At 34.7% G+C, this 25,729-nt stretch overlaps 2 protein-coding genes across 2 annotated transcripts in view; both read right to left on the bottom strand.

Annotated features, from left to right (window-relative positions):
- Nucleotides 1-25,729, bottom strand: part of LOC127863446 (uncharacterized) — a 453,451-nt gene that overhangs the window by 70,722 nt on the left and 357,000 nt on the right. The gene's annotated exons all lie outside the window — the stretch shown is intronic.
- LOC127863436 (uncharacterized) lies at nucleotides 1,870-4,305 on the bottom strand. The gene is made up of 2 exons (XM_052402970.1): nucleotides 3,213-4,305; nucleotides 1,870-2,968 (listed from the first exon to the last, which is right to left on the bottom strand). The coding sequence occupies exons 1-2, from the start codon at nucleotides 4,122-4,124 to the stop codon at nucleotides 2,150-2,152; spliced, it is 1,731 nt and encodes a 576-aa protein (XP_052258930.1). The 5' UTR covers nucleotides 4,125-4,305; the 3' UTR covers nucleotides 1,870-2,149.

Here is a 25,729-nt window from a genome sequence, read left to right as displayed (position 1 = left end):
TTATATAAGCAATCCTTTGTGTACTAATACTTTGTGTCCTGTCGAACAAGTATTGTATAAGCCATAAGCTAGCATTTTTGTACTTATACTATGTGTCTTTCTTAATGAACAAGTATTGTATAAGCAACCCTCTTTGTACTAATACTATGTGTCCTTCCTGTTTAAGTATTGCACATGCCATCATTTTTATATTTAATATACTTTGTGTCCTAGTTATTGAACAAGTATTAACTGGCTCTCTTACAACGAAATTAACTGCCGTGTCCAAATTTTTTTACGATATCTTCTTAAATTAAAAACATTAATTTCTTACTAAACATGTATTATATCAGCAATCCTTTTTGTACTAATACTTTGTGTCCTTCCAATTGAACAAGTATTGTATAAGTCATAAGCTAGCATTTTTGTACTTATACTTTGTGCCTGTCTCACTGAACAAGTATTGTATAAGCAACCCTCTTTGTACTAATACTTTGTACTCTTCCTATTGAACAAGTATTGTATAAGCCATAAGCTAGCATTTTTAACCAGGTTTTCCGAAGGAAAAAACTGGTTATTAGATTGGGGAATGCTGGCTGGCTGGCTGGCTGGCTGGCTGGCTGGCTGGCTGGCTGGCGGGCTGGCGGAACAAGCTTGTCAGGGCCATAACTTTGTCGTTCATTGTGAGATTTTTAAATCATTTGGCACATTTGTTAACCATCATTAGACGGTGTGTCGCGCGAAAAAATGACGTCAATATCTCCAAGGTCAAGGTCACACTTTGAGTTCAAAGGTAAAAAATAGCCATAAATGAGCTTCTCTGGGCTATAACTATGTCATTCATTATGAGATTTTAAAATCATTTGGCACATTTGTTCACCATCATGGGACGGTGTGTCGCACGAAAGAATCACGTCAATATCTCCAATGTCAAGGTCGCCACGACTAAAAATAGATTTATTTTAAAACAAACTTACAAAGGGGGTTAATTTTGTTTGTTCATTTCAAAAGTTTAGTTTGAGTTGTCTCCCTTTATCAGATTTTTTTTCACAATAAAACCTGGTTTTGTAACAATTTTGTCCCTTGTTGTACTTAAACTTTGTGTCTTTCTCACTGAACAAGTATTGCATAAGCAACCTTCTTTGTACTAATACTTTGTGTCCTTCCTGATACTACGTAACAGTTGTCCGCTTATGAAATACACATTCCGTTATCTGCAAATAACGCGTCCTAAAATATCTATAAATTGTTAAACGGTAAATATGGATTTCTTCTCGCCAACTAATTTAAAATAAAATTTCACTGCCTAACATTTATAAACATGTTTTTTATGTACTCAATGAGGGTTTCCAGTCGTTACATCCCCTGGACGTTACACCCCTGGTCATTACACCCACCAAGCCTGGTCATTACACCCACTAAGCCTGGACATTACACCCACCAAGATATTGATTAGATTAGAAAGGTGTTATCAACTTATGAACCACTAATTGGATTTGTCATGTAAGATGACACTGATGAGATTAATGGTTGCTCAAATTATTTAATGACTGTAACAATATGCATCTAAATAATAAATACTTTTTTCAAGAATATACAGACAGAAAAAACTTGAAGAAATAAAAATAAAGATAAATAAAATAAATATTTAGAATAAACAAAACACAATCTTAATTCATATACATTTATTTTTATTTCACCATAATCTAATAATATGCATCTACATCATAAATAATTTTTTCAAGAATATACAGACAGAAAAAACTTTGAAAACACAATAAAATAATGATAAATACAATAATTATTTAGAATAAACAAAACACAATCTTAATTCATATACATTTATTTTTATGTTACCATAATGTTATAATATGCATCTAAATCATAAATAATTTTTTCAAGAATAATCAGACAGAAAAAACTTTGAAAATAAATTTCAAAAAATGATAAATAAAAAAAATATTAAGAATAAACAAAACACAATCTTAAATTTATACATTTCTTTTTATTTCACCAAAATGTAATAATATGCATCTAAATCATTAATACTTTTTTCAGGAATATACAGACAGAAATAACAAAACTAAAATAATATTGCCAAGAAATTCCATTTCACTTTAAACAGTATATACACTTCCTACTAGTGAGATTTCACGATTCTAGACAATTTCTATACTTTATATTCAGCCGCACCGTACAACCTACTCACTAATCTCAAGAGTCCCGATGTACTGATCTCTTTGGCCTCATACTTTCTCCAGGCATCAAAAATCTTCCTGTCACATTCCCTATACTGGTTTCTTTGCCGTCTGCCAACACTATTATCAACCAGCTGGTCAATGTCCAACTCAGCCTCAAGTGCTTGTTTTCTGAGTGCAGGTACAAGTTTGTAGAATGTCAGTGATCTACCACCAGAAACGCCATTCAAACGTGTGTGAAAGCCTTCCACATCGTTGTTGGTTCTGACATGTAACCCGTATATACACCAACTCTGTATTGGGAAGGTCAAAGACTGAATCCAGGTTGAGTCAATGTAATTGACAAGTTTCCTCAGAGGTTCTGTGTTTGCACGCTGCGCGAGGTTCCTGAAAAGAGGTTCGATCTGACTAGACGGCACAAAAGGAAGCACAAGTAACTTGCGGACATAATCCCACAGGTCCTTGCGCTCCATATAGGCTGGACCAAGCCCCACTGCTTGTACATGGCGCCACACAGACTGTGCCCAGTGGAATACGCATCCTTTAATTTCAACGCCTGGAAAGACATGTCTTATCGCTCCCCAGGATCCTGCCTCGAAGTCGACCACAAAGCCTTCCACTGAATAGGCCCCCAGAATTGATTTGATCTCACCCAGTACCGCCACATAATCTTCTTTCTTTCGCCGAGACATGAGAGCAAACAGGAGTGGAATCTGTTTCATCTTTCCATCAAATTGGATGAACCCATGGATTGACATCAGCTGCCCTCCGCGAAATGGTCTGTCTACAATCTGTGGAGGACAATATGACAATATTAAAGTATCATACATTAAAATTGAATTGTGTATCGTAATCAAGATGCATTTTTCAAGCTTAATCATCTTTTATCCTTTTATTAATTTAAGATGTGTGATGTCATAACAGCTTTCCTGCCTCAATTATAAAACATAGTTAAATAAAATCATTGCCATATGTATTGGTACTATTAAAATCCCCAAAGCCTGGAAGAGAATATACAATTAAATAAACACTTACTTTAAAGGTCCCGTCCATAAACCAGCGGTTGGTTGACCGTAGTATTTCCAGTTGCCTTGGTGTGGAAAAGAGGATGTGCCGTTCCCTGTCAACACGCAGGTCGGCTATGATGTAGTCCCCGCAGTTCAGATAGTCTTGATTCACTGCAAACTCCAGGTCAGTTGGCTCTGACGGTCTTTGGCTTTTTCTGTGACGGTTGGCCTTCCTCTGGAGGGACTCTGCTGTTGGCAGGTTTGGGCGGGTACCCCTGTCAGAAAGAGCAGTTCTCGCCAAGTCCATAGCGGAGTGGTACAGATGGTTTGAAGAGTCTTCCTTGATTTTCACAGATTTTTCCTTCTTGTACAGCAGACTTGGATCAGCGGGATGACAATGGTTGGTGCTGTTTCGAGCAAACTTGTCGCCATTACTTGTGAGCTTCGCCTGACACTTCACATTCTTGTTCCTGACACTACATCGCCAGATTGTACCGCCATTCTTCAACGTCTTAAAGACTGAGTACGAGTATCCATCTGTACTGATGACGATAGGGTTGCCGTGCTTGCTACCTGTTGGGAGATGGTGGAAGACCACAGGTTGCTCTTCTACGATCGACGTGTTAAGTGGCGCTTCTTGTATGGAATTCTCGACAATCTCTTGGGGAAGCTCAAAAGGTGTGTCAATGGTAATACTGTCGTTGGCGTTGACAATTTCAGGCTCTGGCTCAGGTTCAGGCTCGGGTTCAGACTCAATGGTAATAGACTCATTCAAATCAGCTAGTGTAGGCTCAGGTTCAGGTTCATCATGTAGTTGGACGTCCATGGGCTCCATTTCGTGAGTGTCCTCTGGTGTGGCATCATCAAGAGACTCATTCAGATCAACAAGTGAAGGCTCAGGTTCAAGGTCATCATGTAGTTGGACGTCCATGGGCTCCATTTCCTGAGTGTCGTCTCGTGATGCATCATTAATAACATTTTGTTCTTGCAGAAGACAGGGGATACACCTGAAAGGAATGTCAAGCCCTTGTTCTACAGCCTGCTTATACTCTTTCCTGCTGATTCCTGTACAGAACAAATTTCAAACACCTATGTATTGTGCAACAAGTATTTATGATATATTCAAATTTTTTAATTTTGCATACTGTTATATCAGGGTTGGCATATTGATCGGTCAATTGAGTATTGACCGGGCTGGCGGTAAATACCCGGTTAAATACAAAGTAAGTACTGGTCATTACTGGGTATTACTGATCAATACTGGTCGTTTGCAAATTATAGCATTTAAACATCACAAAAGAAGATTTTAATCAAATACGATATTAAATCAATCATTATTCTGAAATTGATACGTTTTTTTTGTAAGTAATTTATTGTAAAAAAAATCTTTAAAGCTATAAAAAATAATTCTTTATTATTTTTGGAAACGGCCTCAAATATATAAGGACTAAGGCAATATCTTTATCTCAGTGTATCACATCTGTTACTTAAGTTTTATTACTATTGTAGTAACCATAGTATTTCACTTATCTATTGATATATCTATTTGATTAGCAGTGCATAAAATGCATGCAGTGTTATGTCTCTGATATTGACAATGAAGCAAATCTGCCCTTAGGCTATTTCATATCACCCAAACAAAAGGAGGTAACTTGCTATTAATTTAAAGCAAGTATTAATAAAGTAAAAATATCCTATATCTGTTGGTTTCAGTTAGTTTGTTAGATATTGAAATAGAAGTAACATATTGTCACAGTATGATATATAAAATTTTACTGCATACTTTAAAGTGACAGTTGTTTTATTAATTATAATATCATTAAAATTTAAAGTCAGAATTGATAATTAGGGATCATTGAAGAAATCCTTTTTTATATTGAAACACAATTAACAGGAATCTGTCACTTACTGTAGCAATCAAAGCATGTTTTCACAGTTTATGGGAGGGCCCTAATTAGCAATAGTCTGTGTATCTTTTATGGCCCCTAATAAACAGTTAGAGGGTCTTTGTCTGGCCCTAATGTGGCCCAAATAGGTACAATGTTTATCTAAGTGGCCCAGTGTTTGGCCCAGTGTTACTGTTAGTTTTACAAACTGTGTTTCATAAATGATGACACAAAACTGTGTCAATGATTTAAAACACTAAATTGGGGCATGAGTCTTAATGCAACATAAGATAAACTTAATTATTTGTATGACAACAAAAATATATATTACATGTATAATCCCTCATGTCTCTACCCATTTCATTCTTCCTGCATAAATACCTTTCTGTTACATATCATATTTTTAGAAAAATTATATTTTTGTTAATAAAATGTAAATCATAAGACCATTAAATTGAATTTTATTTATGTAAAAATAAGAAAGTATTAAATTAGGATTCCAAACTTTCCACATGATGTAGTTTGTTAAAATGTAACAAATAGTTTCTAATTACTAATAATTAATGGATATGTTTTTATAGAGACTAATAATTATATAAGTTATATAAACAGATAAAACACAGATACCAAGTTATACCCAGTAATGTCCATAAGACCATTAAATTGAATTTCATTTGTGTAAAAATAAGAAAGTATTATTAGGATTCCAAACTTTCCACATGATGTAGTTGATTAAAATGTAACAAATAGTTATCTAATTATAAAAAATTAATGGATATGTTTTTATAGAGACTAATAATTATATAAGTTATATAATTGTGTAGGTTAAAGTTTATAAATGAGTATTAACAAAAATAAATTGGTCAAGAATGGGGCAGCTAATAAGCTTAAACCAAGTTGGTGTTTTAAATTATTTATCAGTTACAAGACCATTTGATAAAAACGGAAAATGCCCTAAGGTCCAAAATCGCATGATGTCATGGAGCTCAAATGATCTAGAATGTTTATAATAGGAAGAAGAAAATGACTTACCAGTATCACCACATCTAATATGCTGCCATAATCCACAATTATCACATGAAACAGCAAAATCAGAACTATTAACACGCTTTTTTTACAATTTGAATCAATACACCAAAATATTTGTTTTGGGGGCATTTTGACAGAGTAACAATATATACCTATAGTATGATATTCTCTAAAATTGTTCTGGTATATATGGGGACAATGAGTAAAAACAATTTGCATTGAGTATTTGTCTTATTAACTTTGTTACGTTTGATGTTATGATATTCTTTTGCCACGACATAAAGATGCAATATTCTTTAGAATTCATAAAATCAAACAACAACATCTTCAAATGAATTTTAATAATAATGGTGTGAACAAACTCCTTTAATTTTAGGTGTTATTATTACACTTTGATAATTAACAAATTATTTGAAAAGATCAAAGTAAATGTTTTTCACACCAAAAAATTGTTATTTCCCAATTAACACTGCACATCAATAAGACAGACATTCAGACAAACAAACAATAAAAAACACTTGGACAGACCCCCATTGGACACACATTAAAGCAGAAACACCATTAATCAAGTGAAGTGTGCCCCATGGTAGGTGTGATCACACCTTAGGAACCTAATCAATTATGTTTACATCTTGGTGGGTGTAATGTCCAGGCTTGGTGGGTGTAATGACCAGGCTTGGTGGGTGTAATGACCAGGGGTGTAACGTCCAGGGGGTGTAATGACTGGACACCCTCAATGAGCATCCTATTCATTTACGTTTCCAAAACATGCCCTTTGTACTAATACTTTGTGTCCTTCCTGATACTACGTAACAGTTGTCCGCTTATGAAATACACATTCCGTTATCTTCAAATAACGCGTTCTAAAATCTTTATAAATTGTTTAACGGGAAATATGGATTTCTTCTCGCCAACTAATTTAAAATAAAATTTCACTGCCTAACTTTTATAAATATGTTCTTTATGTACTCAATGAGCATCCTATTCATTTACGTTTCCAAAACATGCCCTTATGAAAACAACATTACTTTGAAGCAACTCAATTAACGACTGCATGCGCTTGTGTTAAATGCATGTATATACATGTATTGTACACTCCTAATGATTTTTCAAATATTATCATTCATAATTTACTTCATTTACTTTCTTTCTTTCTTCTCTCGTATGGCGGCTCACTATCTATTGTCTCTTTTCGATAACATCATACTCATGCTGGCTCATCCCCTTCCCTACATCATCCCCAGTGGAGTAACATGAAACTAAGAAAAGACAAAGCCAGCTTGAGTATCCCAAAATTCAACTTCAGATTTATAACACTTTTTATGATCATCATTTACTGTCATCAAGATCACCGGTCTGCCTTCTCAATATATAGAGAATACTAGGTCGGTGCCGAATAAAGCAAAGTTTATTTTGCGAGGCTTAGAAAATCTGAACCACGAGCCTTGGCGAGTGGTTCAGATTTTCGTGCCGAGCAAGATAAACTTTGCTTTATTCGGCACCGACCTAGTATTCGATTTATCCCATCAATTTTCTTAGTCGTAAATTATTTCTTTAAACATAGAATAGGAAAATCGAACTAGACGGAAAATCCCAAAGATATTTTAAGCAAACATTGTTTCATTATTTTAATCGTGTCGAGCCTAATACATTACAAAAAGATCAGTAACCAACCTGTTTTTCGTTTATCATACCTTTACGTCCCCGATTTTTAAGAAATAATGAAAAAAAGACACTAATCAACTGCATCTTTAGCGTGAAACAACATGCATTGTGTCGTATGACGTATTAATAATGACGTCACGAGTACGCGCACTTAATATTTGTAAATAATGTTTATTTGCTTTTTGAGTTGCATTATGTGTAAAAACTATATTACATCTTGGTATCAAATTGTTTGTTTTGTTAAATCTGATTCGATTTTACTAAAAATGATTACTTTATAGTTGATTCCGAGTAATATGAACATTCTTCGCCGCGCGTGACAGCTATATTTCAGCACTGCTGAAATAAAGGTAAATTTATTCCACAGTGGTTTATTTCGACAATGCACGTCTGATGATGGGATAAATCTTGCTGCTACGCAAAATGCCCATATCAAGTCTCAGACAAATTCTAGGCGATCCCGATTCCCATCAAGTGAAGCCCAGCTGCAAAACACTATGTTTACCAAGCGGCTGATTTGTACATGCTTGCTTACGAACTCGCTGGTTATTCTTCTTATCCTGATGCTATCAGGCGATGTCCATCCAAATCCAGGCCCAATATCGACGTCTCGAACATCTTCGATCTCCTCCGTCACTTCCTCTGTCGATTCCGACATTGACCTTAAACACTATTTCTCATTTGTCCATTACAACGCTCAGAGCCTACTTCCCAAGCTGGATATCCTTTATAGTGAATTGAACGATTTCGACATTCTTGCCTTCACTGAAACGTGGATTAATGATGATATTCCGAGTACAGAACTTCTGATGAACTCTTTCAAAGTTCCCGAACGCAAAGACCGTCAGGATAGACATGGGGGTGTAGCGGTTTATATCAAAGAAAACCTTTTTCATAGGCGGCGAGATGACTTAGAAATAATTGGTGTTGAATGTATTTGGATTGAAATTACTGTCTCGAACCGGCCCCTGCTGTTTGGAGCCTTTTACAGACCCCCAAATACCACACCCCAACAACATTCCGCTCTCACAGACTCAATACATCTAGCTTTCGATACTGGTATCCAAGACATTATTATAACTGGCGATTTCAACCTGAATGCAAATGTCACGACATCAGCATCTAAGCTTAAGTCCATATGTGATCAGTTCTCACTTACACAAGTAATTTCTGAAAACACGCACTTTACTGAATCTTCGGCAAGCTTAATTGATCTAATATTAACATCAAACCCAAACATCATTCTTTCCAGTGGTGTTGCTGACCCATTTCTAAGTCAAACAACAAGATATCATTGTCCTATTTATGCTCTATTAAAACTTCATAAAAATCGACAACGTACTTACTCAAGACACGTCTGGCTCTTTGACAAGGGCGATTTTTCTAAACTGCGTCATGATATTTCCAATTTTGATTGGGACATATTACAAAAACGAAAATGTTAACATCTATGCAAAAAACATAAGTGACAACATAATTAAATTATCCAGTAAATGTATACCTAACAGAGATGTCCTCATTCGTAATAACGACCCACCCTGGCTAGACAATAATGCGTTAAATATCCCGGATACGTTTTAGTTTATTTATCGTACCCGGGGTACATGTAAGTATACTTAAGATACCCGGGGCACATGTAAATAGTACCCGAGCCGACAATGACCAATCAAGCATAATTGAGGTTACAATACACTAAATGATCGCTTCATGTAGGGCTGTACTCTCTAAATAAATATCATAGTTGACAGGAAGGCATGTTTTACACTTTTTACTATTATTCGGGTGTTATCTTGCGAAGATAATGGTAGGGCATGAATAGGTGTTCACTACTGAATCCCTGAATTATGATACACTTGAAGACTATAGTAAACCATTGCACTAGAAAAGGTTACATTCCACTAAGAAACGGCCGAAAAAAAAAGTTGCAAAAACAGTCGATTTTGATTTGTGTCAAGTTCTTTCTTGCATTGTACATGACATATCTTTTTTATTGCATAAATCGATTCCGCTTAGAATGGCCTTTAAGAAAAGGTATGTATATGGGGGTCTCTATGTGCAAAATGTTGCATTTATTTTCGCTCAAAGTTGTCGCTTTTACATATAGGAAAACTATTTAGGGTATTATGACCTTGACACTCGATTGGCCAATTTAGACTGTACCCGAGTATTATTCCCGCCCAAAAATCGATGTTGTAAAACGTGCTACGGATTCGAAACAAAATTCTCTTTAAAAAAACTCCTCAACTTGCTTTTAAGGAAGAAGTTTCGATAATAACTGACTGACTTCATAGAAATACATGTTGAATGATATTAAGTACAAATCTTTCCCCATCACGGCCATGTCATGATAAAGATTCATAATTATGTATATTGGGCACCTATTATACATATTTTCGCTTGAGCTGGTAGGGTGTTGTTAGTGATGTTCTGTCTAAAGCTGGACTTTTAAAACACATGATGAGACAGCAAACTTTTCATAAGAAACAGCTAGTAAGATACGATGTATAGATCAGTATCAATGTACAGTCAGTACTTGGTCCCTAGCCTTAAAAAAATACACAGTTTTGGATACAATGTCAATTGTATAAGTAAATGTTAACGACTAGACACATAGCATGTGCATTGTGACCAGAGTGTTACTTTTTAGATGGGCGCTTTAGCGACCGTCTAATGTGCTTGATGTAAAATTCAGGTCGATACGGCCTGGGTATGATTAGCCCAATTCCCGCTTACACTACGCGCGAAGAAAGAGTTGTATAATTTATGCAAGAGGTTTGAGTTCTCCAATTATGTTTATTCACAATGGAAACATTATATTAATATCGTGTTAAATGCAATAGTTTCGAATGGTGTTTTATAGAAAAGAATAAAAAAAACAATGATCGTATTGCACGTGTCGCGGAGGAGATTGTTTATGAATGATTAAAATAGTCCACTTTCTGCTGCGTCTGCGTGACGTAGTATTTTCGCTCATCTCATTCATAAATCTGAGGCTGGCGATAAACAAAGGGGAGTCCGGGTGAGAATTACGCACTAGTATAAGGTTACGCTTGTTTATATTCACGGGTCTCAATTAATAACACGTTGACCACGAGTTCAACAATTATTACCGGGATACGATAGACAACATAAAAATGATTCATTATCGCTGAAACTGTTAAAAAACATTTAAATATAACAAGAATATTCTCTAAAAAATGTAGTCTTGCTGTTTTGAAATAAGGTTTGGAATTTTGGTTTCTAAATAACCTAATTAAAAACAAAAGTTTAATTATAGTGTTTTTTACTTTTAGTCGCATATTTACCGCATTATAATGTGTGTTATAATAGGCAAACCATACATTAGTAAAATTCAATCTGCCTTCGCACATAGAAGGAATGGGTCAATTAGGTGCTGCGTTTCCTTTGCTTACTTCAGTTAGAGGTCAATTCTTTACGTAAAAGCAATCACAAGGCCCCGGCTTCAGAGGAATTGCGGAGCGTTCTTACATAATTAAAAGTCGTAGTCGCATGGTATTTGCGTTTAGCGTCCTATTTGGTCACGTGGTTCTTTTTCGCGGGTGTTTTGGCATTCATGATATGAGGCTATTAATAGATGCGCCTGTCGATAAACAAAGGAAAGTTTACGGGCGATAACAACGCAATAGGTTACGCTCTCACATACAACTCAATGACGTAGTACAGGTCGTAAATTGAGAGATTTGGGAAAAAGTTGACGCTTATTTATATTCTCAATTTATAAAACGTTGAACACAAGTTCAACAATAACTTCAGCGATACGATAGACTAAAAAAAATCATAATCGCTTAACCCGAATATAACAAACAATTTATAATAATAATACGAATGACCTGTTTCATAACCTCGTTGAAGCTACTACATCGGGTATTTCTGGAAAGCGTTCTTGGTTCTCAACACATAGCGGCGATCTTTTGTATTTACGGGTGCTAGCAACGCAATAGTAGAAGCTTAGTAGAAGGGTTAGCATGTTTATATTCACAGTTCTCAATACATTGACAGTTGGATATGAGTTCATCAATTACTCAGGCATACTATAGGCAACCTCGAAAATGCTTTATAATCGCTAAAACCGAAAACAACTAAATATATTATATAAAATATATTTATAACAATACATGTCTTTTAAAAATGTAGTCGGCGTATACGCCGACTTTGAAATAAAGTTAGCAATTTACTTTTCTAAATAATTGAATACAATTAAACAAAAGTTAAACTATTGTGTTGTGTTTTTCACTTGTAAGCTGCATATTCACCGCATGAAATGTGTGTTAGCATTGTCAAACCACACATTAGTGTGAGTAAATAAAAAATATACTACGGGAGAGCACTTCATATGTGTCCTCATATGCCTTGTTATGAGTATCTTTCTTCATTATCGAAATATATCGTATATTTATATTTGATTTAAACGCAGTTTTCTTTCGTCACATTTAAATCACACGTCAATAGCGCCGTCATGCGAAAATGGGTCTTATGCGTTTCGGCAAGCGTTTGTTAAACCCAACAAGTGCTCTTGCGCAGTCAGGCCATAGGCGACGCTGTTCGCTTTAAAATCACTCAATATGTTATGTTTCTCCTTACCAGAAGGAGGGATAGCTGAGTGGGCTATTTATATGAAGGGCGCATATGGAATAAGACCCATTTTCGCATGACAAGGGTCATTACAAATCTCATTGCGAATTGAAAATCCCACATTTAAAAACAATGCTTTTTGATACAAAATTGAATTCAAAATAGCAAACTTGTTAATAATGGCAGCCTATCGACGCATTAAGGAATGATTTCCAGACGTGCTGACCAAGTACGGCAAACATTGTGGTATGATAATTAAACGATTTTCTCTTATCGTGACACTATACTATTTCGCTAATGATTGTTTTCTCATCTTGGAGGCGAAATTGAAATTCTGCGAGATGGATTGTAACGCGTAATTGTAACAGGGCCACAATTTGTGTCGTTTGAGCATACAGAGAGTAGTCCGGAATTTCTTACACTGAACAGTGCTACATCCTTTGAATTGAGCACATACGCAGTGATGTAGCAAAAATTCAGAGGTTGTATCTCGAATCAGCTTATTAAATATTAGAAAATATTCATGCGTGTCTGTTGGCGTTATGTTAAAGTCACTAAGATGAAAACTGAAACAGCTTCGCCTAAAAGCGCATTAGTGCTCTATACCTATGTTTATGTTAGCGTTGTTGACACCGTGTGAACTGCTCGGGTAACAAGTAAAGCATAAACAGCAATGTTTATATACTTTTATTCCTCCATATACAAGATACGAAGATTATTGTATATTTTGAATTTGTATATGGTGTCAAAAATAAAAAGTTTTGTACACGGAACTTTCATTATGAATTTATATTCTTGGTGAGATAGTCATTTGATATTAGAAAAAATATTCCTTTAATATGATGGTGACTGCAAATTTTCTTTATATTAAGTTCTCATTACCATTTTCATCATACTTTCTTTGCTTTCAGAACTTCCAAAAAAGCATGCTGTTTTTATTTTGTCTTAGTTATTTCTATGAAATAATAAGGATGATAAAAAGTGCACACAAAACTCGACCCGTGCGCTATGACACACACTTTTTTAAGTTGAATGGCGTGTGTTCATTTCAAACTTGCGATTGATTTTGAAAAATGAATTGCGTGTTAAATTATGCAATAGCGAACATCTTCAGTGCCTTCAGCGCTTAGATTTATCAAAGATGTTGGTGTTGTAGAATTTTATTTTAAAGCAGAACCACAAACATTGATAGGATGCAATGTGCTCACATGAGATAGGTTATTTTGGTTAACAGTGAAAATAAAAAAAAGTACCAACTTGTCATGATTTAAGATTAGCAATGGTAAGCATCATTAAACTCAATTCCTGATTGTTTTAATCCAGTCAAAGGCCTGACTGGCCTTGGAGGTATACAAGAAAGAACACAAGAGCGCAAATGGTTCTGTGGCATTTATCTAAAACTGCATGAAACTAAAAAAACTTAGCAGGTGGTTTTCGCAAGGTTTTATCAAAAACTTCTGAAGAAATTTACCCAGCACCTTAAAGCCATGATTTTGAGAAAAAAAAAAAAAAAATATGAGTAACAAGAGTCAGTGCATTATCATCATTTTCTTCATCATCATTATCATTATCACAATCATCATTATCAGTATCAAATAATAATCATAATATCTGTATAAATTTCATAATAATCGTCATCATCACCATCACCATCATGACAATCATCACCATCATCATCATCATCATCATCATCATCATCATCATCATCATCATCATCATCATCATCACCATCATCACCATCATCATCACCATCACCACCATCACCATCACCATCGTCATCAACATCATCATCATCAACATCATCATCATCATCATCATCACATCATCATCATCATCATCATCATTATCATCGTCATCATCGACTCCACCACCACCATCACCATCGCCATCATCATCATCATCATCAGCAGCAGCAGCAGCAGAAGGATCATCATCATCATGATCATCATCATCCTCTTCCTCCTCCTCCTCATCATCATCTTCAACATCATTATCATCATCACCATCATCACCATCATCATCACCACCACCACCACCACCACCATCATCATCATCATCATCATCATCATCATCATTATCATTATCATCATTCTCATCATCATCATCTACATCATCATCTTCATCATTAGCAATGATCATGCTTTTTTTTCACAAACAGAAAAATACATGTAATATATTATATAATGTATATAAACGATGGGAAGATTAAATATTGTCATTTACAATCAACATTTGTTGTACACCATATAACACTTGCCTGTGTTATATGATCTTTCAGAAACATACTGTTATTATTTATTGAACATGCTGAGACCAATTTGTGTCAATTATTATCTTTTTCTTTTTTTTAACACAGACGAACTCCACAAAACTCCACAAAACCTTTTTTTGTAATATTATTTATAATTATTATTTATTTAAAAAAATGTACACATGTTCTTTAATCAAAAGAATAAATTAATGTTTTACTGTAAAATCTTAGTATTTAGCATCTGTTTACAGGCTTTTAAGTCTTCTATTTTGATATGACAGAAGTGGTTGCAGGGCCCTCAATCTGTCAAATCCACGGCCGAAATTCGGCTGCATTCCCCCCTGAAAAGTATACTTTTTTCCCCTTTTGGAGGGAAAAATTCCCCCTTAAAAAAATAAAAATAAATAAATTTATAGATAGATGTCTCATGATTATTATATCTCAATTCTATTTTAATTTAATCTTGTCACACATACTAAATTATGAAATAAGCAATGAATATAGTGCAAACATGTACAAATGTAATAATTAGAGAGTAAGTTAAAAATCCCCCAATAAGGGAAACGCCGCGAATATTCCCCCTGCTATGGGTAGCGACCCGCTTCCCCTAAATTGGATTGAGGGCCCTGGGTTGCATTTAATTATTAAAGATCTATATGCCTGATCTGATAAAACAAAATCTACCTGAAATAAGAATTTTATTAAGCAATGAGCATTATTTTGTTTTACTGCTGTATTGAATGAGAGAGTTTTGTTTCTCATAGATGGTGACTAATTCCCCAGAAGTGGTTGTCACACTCTCCTCATTATTGCTTGTTATTAAACGTTACAATAATTAATCTGACTTGGTCAGTGGCATCACAGTTAGATGCCAAAGAAGTGCTTGTTAAGTTTGAGGTCAATGTCAAATTAAAAATGAAGTCTGGTATATAGGATATCCTAGCAATTGTCCAAATACAATGCCCTTGCATGAAACAAAGCTCTTCATAATCATAATTGATGCAAGATCAAATATATCATTGATGGTTACTCTCAAACAGACAGACAAAAAACAATGACTGGACAGCAAATTGAAATAAAAACTTAAGGCAATACAAGGAGCTTGAATAATGACAATTATAACTAGAGCTTTGTCACAGACGTGACGAATACCCCACATGACACATTGAAACAGAATATTTTGCATGTTGTCTTAACAAAAAAAGCGGACACCATGCTCAATGTTTAAAACGCACTAAGTGACCCCGTGACTTAGTTTTTGACCCAGCATTGCCCATGTTTGAACTTTATCTACACATCATCTACATACAACTTCTGACTAAGTATGGTGAAGATCAGATGAAAAATACTTGAATTAGAGAGCGGACACCATGCTCAATGTTTAAAACGCACTAAGTGAACCCGTGACCCCAGTTTTTTACCCGGCATGACCCATATTCGAACTTGACCTAGACATCACCTAGATATAACATCTGACCAAGTTTGGTGAAGATCGGATGAAAACAACTTTAATCAGAGAACGGACACTTAATACGGAGCGACAGACCGACCGACCAACAGACAGACCGACCGACAGACAAGCTTAACTTTGTTTGGTGGGTTATAATTAACCAAGAACTAGGCCAGAGTGAAAAATCTAAGTACAAAATGAGGTTAATTTCAAGGAGAAACTAAAGATGGGTAAATTTGGTGTAACCAAAATTTAGACCTTCTAGGTTTAAGTCCCAAACTTGGTCAATGTCATAGTCAAGATGAAGCAGGTGATTTTAGTTTATTGAGAGTGTTCATACAAAATATCCATCCTAGTGTTTAAGCATTGTAGAAAGCGAAAATGTTGTTAGATGGAATGCGTCAATTTTAGTTAACTCTTTCCCACGCAAAGCAATGTAAAAATGGCTATGTGAAAACAGCATAAAACCAGAACAGCCTGTTAGTAACTCGCAGGCTGTTCAGGTTGTATGCTGTTTGCTGCTAATCAGTATATAAGGGTTGGAAATGAAGCCTTTTAAACTTGCATCTAGTAAGATAGGTCTTTATTTAAATTTAACTTTCTGAGGGAATAAAAATGCGTCAAAATACGTATCTAAGTGGAAAAGGGATAAACAACAACAACAACATTTATCAGCAATAAAGCTTATACAAGCTCTCAGCCTATATTAAATTGAGAGATTCGGGAAAAAGTTGATGCTTATTTATATTCTCAATTTATAAAACGTTGAACATAAGTTCAACAATAACTTCAGCGATACGATAGACAAAAAAAAAGTTTCATAATTGCTAAACCCGAATATATAAACAAACAATTTATAATGATAATACGAATGCAATAGTAGAAGGTTAGTAGAAGGTTAAGCTTGTTTATATTCACAGTTCTCAATACATAGACAGTTGGATATGAGCTCATCAATTGCTACAGGCATACTATAGGCAACCTCGAAAATGCTTTTAAATCGCTAAAACCGAAAACAACTTAATATATTATATTAAATATATTTATAACAATAAATGTCTTTTAAAAATGTAGTCGGCGTATACGCTGACTTGAAATAAAGTTAGCAATTTACTTTTCTAAATAATTAAATACAATTAAACAAAAGTTAAACTATTGTGTTGTGTTTTTCACTTGTAAGCTGCATATTCACCGCATGAAATGTGTGTTAGCATTGTCAAACCACACATTAGTGTGAGTTAAAATAAAAAATATACTACGGGAGAGCACTTCATAATTGTGTCCTCATATGCCTTGTTATGAGTATCTTTCTTCACTATCGAAATATACCGTATGTTTATATTTGATTTAAACGCAGTTTTCTTTCGACACAATTAAATCACACGTCACTAGCGCCGTCATGGGAAAATGGGTCTTATGCGTTTCGGCAAGCGTTTGTTAAACCCAACATGTGCTTTTGCGCAGTCAGGCCATAGGCGATGCTTTTCGCTTTAAAATCACTCAATATGTTATGTTTCTCCTTACCAGAAGGAGGGATAGCTGAGTGGGATATTTATATGATGGGCGCATATGGAATAAGACCCATTTTCGCATGACAAGGGTCATTACAAATCTCATTGCAAATTGAAATGCCACATTTAAGAACAATGCTTTTTGATACAAAATTAAATTGAAAATAGCAAACTTGTTAATAATGGCAGCCTATCCACACATTAAGGAATGATTTCCAGACGTGCTGACCAAGTACTGCAAACATTGTGGTATGATAATTTAACGATTTTCTCTTATCGTGACACTATACTATTTTGCTAATGATTGTTTTCTCATCTTGGAGGCGAAAGTGAAATTCTGCGAGATGGATTGTAACGCGTAATTGTAACAGGGCCACAATTTGTGTCGTTTGAGCATACAGAGAGTAGTCCCGAATTCCTTACACTGAAGAGTGCTACATCCTTTGAATTGAGCACATACGCAGTGATGTAGCAAAAATTCAGAAGTTGTATCTCGAATCAGCTTATTAAATATTCGAAAATATTCATGCGTGTCTGTTGGCGTTATGTAAAAGTCACTAAGATGAAAACTGAAACAGCTACGCCTACAAGCGCATTAGTGCTCTATACCTATGTTTATGTTAGCGTTGTTGACACCGTGTGAACTGCTCGGGTAACAAGTAAAGCATAAACAGCAATGTTTATATACTTTTATTCCTCCATATACAAGATACGAAGATTATTGTATATTTTGAATTTGTATATGGTGTCAAAAATCAAAAGTTTTGTACACTGAACTTTCACTATGAATTTATATTCTTGGTGAGATAAGTCATTTGATATTAGAAAAAAGTATTCCTTTAATATGATGGTGACTGCAAATTTTCTTTATATTAAGTTATCATTACCATTTTCATCATACTTTCTATGCTTTCAGAACTTCCAAAAAGCATGTTGTTTTTATTTTGTCTTAGTTATTTCTATGAAATAATAAGGATGATAAAAAGTGCACACAAAACTCGACCCGTGCGCTATGACACACACTTTATAAAGTTGAATGGCGTGTGTTCATTTCAAACTTGCGATTGATTTTCAAAAATGAATTGCGTGTTAAATTATGCAATAGCGAACATCTTCAGTGCCTTCAGCGCTTTGATATCTATTTGCCTATCACCATGGCAATTAAAATCTTATTAGTGTAAAACCCAGCAACCACATTAAAGAATTAGAGCAGACTACAAAAGCGGGCTTCTAGCTCTTTAGTCTTTATCAATGATGTTAATTTCTCTTTGAAAATGAAATATTGCTCAGTTTTCATGCTAAATGATCTTGTATCATCTCTAGACCATGTTAAATATAGAAAGTTGTATATTGTTTTCAAGGAAAGTCATGTTCTCTGATCAATTGTTAAATACAACCAAACTGGAGACTGTCATACTGGGAAGATTATAATTTATGTGCAATAAAAAATTTCTGTCTAATCATTGCATATACAAGCATAATTTAACTTCATTTGATGATCAAAAAGAAAAAGAACAAAGATCTATGTACATAAGTATCACAGTATTTTCTACATTAATTGACCATATTTAATGAATAAACACAACATTTTACAAAACATATAATAGCTCTATGTAAACATCAAAACCAAAAGAACTTTTTAAGAAGTAACATAATATAATAATCAGCAAAATTGTGCAAAACAAAAAAAATAATGTGCAAAATCATTAGCTCAACATAGCTTGTAACAAAGAATTAAGCTGTGCTCTGTAAAAGAAGTGCATTTGAGTACAGTATTGTACCAGATTAGCCTGTGAAGTCTGCACATGCTAATCTGGGAGAATCTTTTCCGCTTTAATGGTATTTTTCTTTTAAATGAAGTTTCTTCTAAACAAGAACCCACCCTAGACGGAAAGTGTAGTCCCTGAATTGCCTGTGTAGACTGCAAAGGCTAATTACTGACCCATCTTGAACATAGGCAAGCATGAAGCCCCGTTTTCCCAGAGCCTGGTTTAACCCTTTGCATGCTGGGAAATGTGTCATCTGCAAAAATGTCGTCTGCTGAATTTCTAAAATTAGCATTTTCTTTGATTTTTTTCAAAGAATACTATCAGAGTGGCAAACAGTTTGGATCCTGATGAGACGCCACGTTCTGTGGCGTCTCATCTGGATCCAACTGTTTGCAAAGGCCTTCAAAATTCGGTTCCCCGCACTGAAAGGTTTAAGCCCCGTTTTCCCAGAGCCAGGTTTAATAGCTAGAACCATGTATATCCGTGCCAAGTTAAAATAAACAGCTGGTGAATTAATGAGATACCCAGCCAGTATGGGCCTATCAGTAGGATCTTTTGACATGGAAAGTGCATTATCTTCCTCTTCATAAACTTCCTGTGTGAGATGTCAATTTTCAATTATCAGGGCTCAGCACTAGGGCTGTTACCAAGCTCAGTGCAAGAAGGTTGTAGATGATGTGTTCTGGGTGCCTTTGATGGCTTCTTCTTAATAATTGTTCCATGTGCCTAGAGGCATGTCATTTTGTCTGGCCCACTTGTGGTAAATTAAATTCACTGATAATCAGCTTGGAGCAAATTGAAATGAGGACTTGAATGGCCCCTGCACTGTTACTGATGATGGAACAGGAATTATTAACAACAGATGGGGACGCTAATATTCTAGGGCTTCAGATTAGAAAACAAATTTTATTAGAATGGTTGGTCTGCTGTTATGCATAAGTATGATGGATGTTTTTTGTAACTGTTTTGAGACTGACTGAAATAATATTGTTTTTTTAGGTTAACTGTTGTATCAAAGGCATTATGTTTGTTTGTTTCTTCATTTTTTTTGTTCTTTTTGATAGTTGCATTTTATTTTATAGTGTTTATCAGTGTTTCAATCATTGTATTAGGAAAGCTTAAATAAAGCACTCCAGAGAGCAGAGGGTCAGACCGCACATTGTCTGAAGATCCTTACAGGAAACTTAACCCATTTATGCCTAGTGGACTCTCCCATCCTTCTAAATTGGATCAATTTATTTTCAAAATTAGGGATGTCTAGTATATTTATTTCTATATTTAGAATATTTCTTACAGAAATTCCTATAAGCAAACAGCGCAGACCCTGATGAGACGTCATCATGCAGCGTCTCATCTGGGTCTACACTGTTTGCCAAGGCCTTTTTTTTAGACGCTTGAGGCATAAATGGGTTAATAGGTTTAGTAAAAACATGGCCAATAGAACTCTGCAACATGAATCTATTAGTAAACTGTTGCAGTTCTGTCTGTCCTTTAACTAATCAAAATGACATACCTGTTGTGTTAATTTGCACCTTGTGAACAGTAGCTGCTATTTTGATCTTTTCCAAAACAATTTCAAAAGAAAATGTGTCTGCTTGTAAATTTGGCCTAAGTGCTATGACAGCATATTAGGTTTGCATTTTAAATTTATGTTATAATATGTTACAAAAAATATGTTTTTTATAATTGTGTTATATTTCAAGTATTTTACAACAAAAACAAGGACTGTTTGTAAAACATGCATGCCCCTCATATGGGCTGTCAGTTGTGCCATTGTGTGAATATGTTTTTTGTTTATGTGACCTTGACCTTTGACCTAGTGACCTGAACATCAATAGGGGTCATTTGCCAGTCATGATCAATGTACCTATGAAGTTTCATGATCCTAGGCGTTAGCGTTCTTGAGTTATCATCCGGAAACCGTTTTACTATTTGGAGTCACTGTGACCTTGACCTTTGACCTAGTGACCTCAAAATCAATAGAGCTCATCTGCCAGTCATGAGCAATGTACCTTTGAAGTTTCATGATCCTAGGCCTAAGCGTTCTTGAGTTATCATCCGGAAACCATTTGGTGGACGGACCTACCGACCTACCGAAATGTGCAAAACAATATACCCCCTTCTCTTCGAAGGGGGGCATACAAAAAACATAACACAAAGTATTTCATGTACAGCATTTTGATGGATACATAAATGTAATATAATAAATATAATTGTAGTACATTCAACATACATTCATATCACATTATACAATACAAACTAAATTAATGTTGAATATAAGTATGTATATCAATTAACATAAAATATTGCACATATGAGAATAAAACAGAAAGTGCTGAATTGCATTGTATACGGAAATCTGATAATGCAGAGTTTACAACAATGACAACAAATAAATATGTTATAAGCATTATTTATATTATGAGTTATGATTGGTTATGTCATTATATGAGATGTCAGTAAATATTTTAACCAGAGACCATATTTTTAATTCTTCTTCTGATCTAATTGTATTTCTGTAAATTTCAAAAGTTTGTTTCATACTGGTAACAATTCCGTAGTTTGAAGGAATTCTTTTTTTTTTTGTTTGACAATAAAAGATATACCGTTTAATCTCTAGGCATACTATATTTAAATCATTCATTTTTGGATTAATAATTCCAAGTACAAGATCCTTACATGTGATGTGAATATGTATGCTTGGTCTACTTCTACGAACAATATCAACGACAAATTTAATAATTTCCTGGGTATGTAGACAGTACCAGAACAAGTGTATTATATTTTCAACTTCCAAATTACAGAATGTACATAAATTATTAGCCACAATTGTCATTTTGAACATTAGGGATTTTGTCCCCAATATTCTGTGGACTATTCTGAACTGGAGCCATCTGATATAAGTTTCTTTAGTTATATTGAATACAAGTGCATGTACTTTTTTCCATTCAATATTTAAAAATTCTGAATTCCATTTAGTATTACAAGCTGGAATGTCATTGTTTTTAATCTAAATGTTTTATAAATATGTTTCTCTTCTTTAGGGCTGGCTACTATTTTTTTATGTAAGTTGGTAATATAGGTCCTTGAGTGTTTTTGTCAAAATTTGGCAGGTCTTCAAAATTGTCAATGTATTTCTTTATTATGTTTATTAATCCTTTGTACAATAAAAAAGTTTACGTTTGTTCCAACTTGTGTATCCAAAGATTCTTTGGAAATAAAGCAGTTTCTTTCTACCATTATGTCTCTCACAAAGGGAATACCTCTTTCATATAGACATTTGATATAGATATAGCTATTGCTAATTTTAAAATTATGATTATAAAAAAGAGGCATATCCGATATATCATCGCAATTCAATATTGGCAGCTTTTCAATATACAATATATAGTTTTTCAAAACATCAAGCCAAAATTTATTTTTTAAGTGCAAGCATATTTTTTCGGCATACATTTTACCAGTATTGAATACTATTTTAAAATCTATTAACGATCTAGCCAGTGAATAACAATTTCCTTTGTAACAAAAAACTGTTTATTTGCCATATTGATAATAGTCGACCTTTATTTAAGGCCATGGATGGTTTTATGTAATATGCAAGGGGATGTTAATAACATTTACCACACATATCAGGGATATTCTTTAACCCATTTATGCCTAGCGTCTAGAAAAAAGGCCTTGGCAAACAGGGTAAACCCAGATGAGACGCCGCATGATGCGGCGTCTCATCTGGGTCTGCGCTGTTTGCTTAAAGGAATTTCTGTGAGAAATATTTTAAATATAGAAATAAATATACTAGACATCCCTAATTTTGGCAATAAATTGATCCAATTAAGAAGGATGGGAGAGTCCACTAGGCAATAAAATGGGTTAATCAACTGGTCTCTTTGTCTGACCACAAGTGTGTCTTGTTTACTTTAGTCTGGGGCATAATTTTGAATTTATTTAACCCATTTATGCCTAGTGGACTCTCCCATCCTTCAACATTGGATCAATTTATTTTCAAAATTAGGGATGTCTAGCATATTTTTTTTTATATTTAGAATATATCTTACAGAAATGTCTTTAAGCAAACAGCGCAGACCCAGATGAGATGCCGCATCATGCAGCGTCTCATCTGGATCTACACTGTTTGCCAAGTCCTTTTTTGTAGACCCTAGGCATAAATAAGTCTTCAAACTTCATACATGGTTCAACTAGTTTTAAGGAAGAGTTCTGTGCAATAGAAGCATTGTTTTATGGAGTTAATGCCCTTTGCCCGTAGCCCTTTTCCAGTATGAAAATGTTCTTGAAGATATGGAGTTGCAGTTCTTGTTGTATAAGAAATCATGTGGCTTGCATGTGTGGACACTGAAATTAATATCCCATGCTCAATGTCATTTTGCACATATATGAAAAACTATATAAAAATAAATTCAGAAATAAATAAGCTGTGCTTTGGGAAAATAGGGCTTAATGTACATGTGTAAAGCGTTGCCTCAGATTTATAGCCTGTTAATGAGTCCGCACAGGCTAATCAGGGACAAAACATGCAGCTTTTATGGTATTATTTGTTTAAAGGAAGTTGCTTCTTATGGAAAATCCACTCAAGGCAGAAAGTGTCGTCCCTGATTGAATGCACAGGCTAATCTGGGACGACAGTTTTACTTTATGAAAGTGCATTAAGCCCCATTTTCCCATTTCAAGGCTCAAATAAATATTGAAAGATGTGAAAATTTAGTGAGTGCAATGCAGAATCTTACCTGCAATATGAAAGGATGCACTGAATCATATCTTCACACATGTATTTGTAAATAATTTTATGATTTTCTTATCATCAGTATCTGGAATCTAATCAGGGCCTGATTATTTTGTTGACAGAGGTATCAGTAGTATTGACAGTTCTGTAGATTATTGTGGTATAGGATTACTTGATCACAAATGGATGTAATTAATGCATTAACAGTCATTGAACAGATAGATACCAAAGTGGGCATCAAAGGAATTTCAAGGGATTTAAGGGGTTAGGGGTCTATGGTTGACCCTTCTGCCTTTAGTAAGAGTATTGTATTACATGTGAAACAAATGTTACTAAATTGATAAGCAAACTAAATACATGTGATAAATTGAGTTGTGTTCTGAGAAATCTGGGCATAATGCATGTGCGTAAAGTGTCGCCCCAGATTAGCCTGTGCAGTCCACACAGGTTCATCTGGGATGACACTTTCAGCCTAAACTTGTTTTTCAGTAAGGAGGGACTTCCTTGAAACTAAAAATACCATAAAAGCGGAAATTGTCGTCCCTGCGGACTGCACAGGCTAATCTGGGATGACACTTTACGCACATGCATTAGGCCAAATTTTCTCAGAACACGACTCAATTTTAGTTCCAGGTTAGCCTGTCCTGTCTGCTTATCTTAATCAAGGATGACACTTTCGGCTTTTATGGATTTTTTTCATCAAATTGATGTTTTCATGTTTCCCAGTCTATCATGGAAACATATTGTTTTTTCCATGTCTGTCTGTTGGTTTGTTTGCATCAAACTTTAACATTGGCCATAACTTTTGCAATATTGAATATAGCAACTTGATATTTGGCATACATGTGTATCTCATGGAGCTGCACATTTTGAGTGGTGACAGGTCAAGGTCATCCTTCAAGGTCAAAGGTCAATTATATGGGGGGACATAGTGTTTCACTAACACATCTTGTTTCTAAATGAAAATTTAGTATAGGTGGAAAGTGTTGTTCCAAATTAAACTGTGTAAACTGCACAGTCTGATCTATGACAATTATTTTACCCACATGCATGAAGTCAGGTTTTCCCTAGAGACCTTTACATTTATCAATTAAATGCATACCAAGTCATAAAATTGGCTTTTAGTCTTTATAACCCCTATCTTAAATTGGTTATAATAGCGTATTGAAAAAAAGAAAGCTTGTTATTATGTTGACATTAGCATTATGTCATAAGCATGATTTGATGCATTTGTATGTTAGTATATAATTCTAATTGTTCTTGACTTTGTGTACCTATACATAAAGTCATTCAAGAAAATGCCTACTAACAAAACGCCCTTGAAAAAACTACATTTGCGTATGTGAGATGTATATGGGGCTGATGTTAGTCAATTATATTGTATATTGATTATGTTACAAACATAGGAGCAGAAGGAGAAGCGAAGAACATGGGGTTACTCAAATAATACACTAGTTGTACTTTAAATACATGTTTTATGTATATTAGGAAGTCCCTTAAACATGTGCTATCTAAATGTTCATTCTCGGTGCACTGTTCTTCAATCTAATCCCAGTGTAAGATCAGCGTTTCAGCAGTTGTTTTTTTAACTATTAGGAAACTTGATAAGGAAGCTTAGCTTATAACTATTTATTTAAACTCTAATGCATCGAA

The sequence above is a fragment of the Dreissena polymorpha genome, chromosome 1 (assembly GCF_020536995.1).
Source record: "Dreissena polymorpha isolate Duluth1 chromosome 1, UMN_Dpol_1.0, whole genome shotgun sequence".
NCBI lineage: Eukaryota > Metazoa > Mollusca > Bivalvia > Myida > Dreissenidae > Dreissena > Dreissena polymorpha.
Note: the sequence above shows the minus strand (reverse complement) of the source record. Positions and strands in the feature narration are given on the sequence as shown.

Coding starts and splice junctions, on each gene's coding strand:
- LOC127863436 (XM_052402970.1), bottom strand. CDS start 4,124: ATGGAGCCCATGGACGTCCAACTACATGATGACCTTGAACCTGAGCCT. Junction 2,969..3,212: donor TTATGGACGGGACCTTTAAA/GTAAGTGTTTAT, acceptor TGTCCTCCACAG/ATTGTAGACAGACCATTTCG.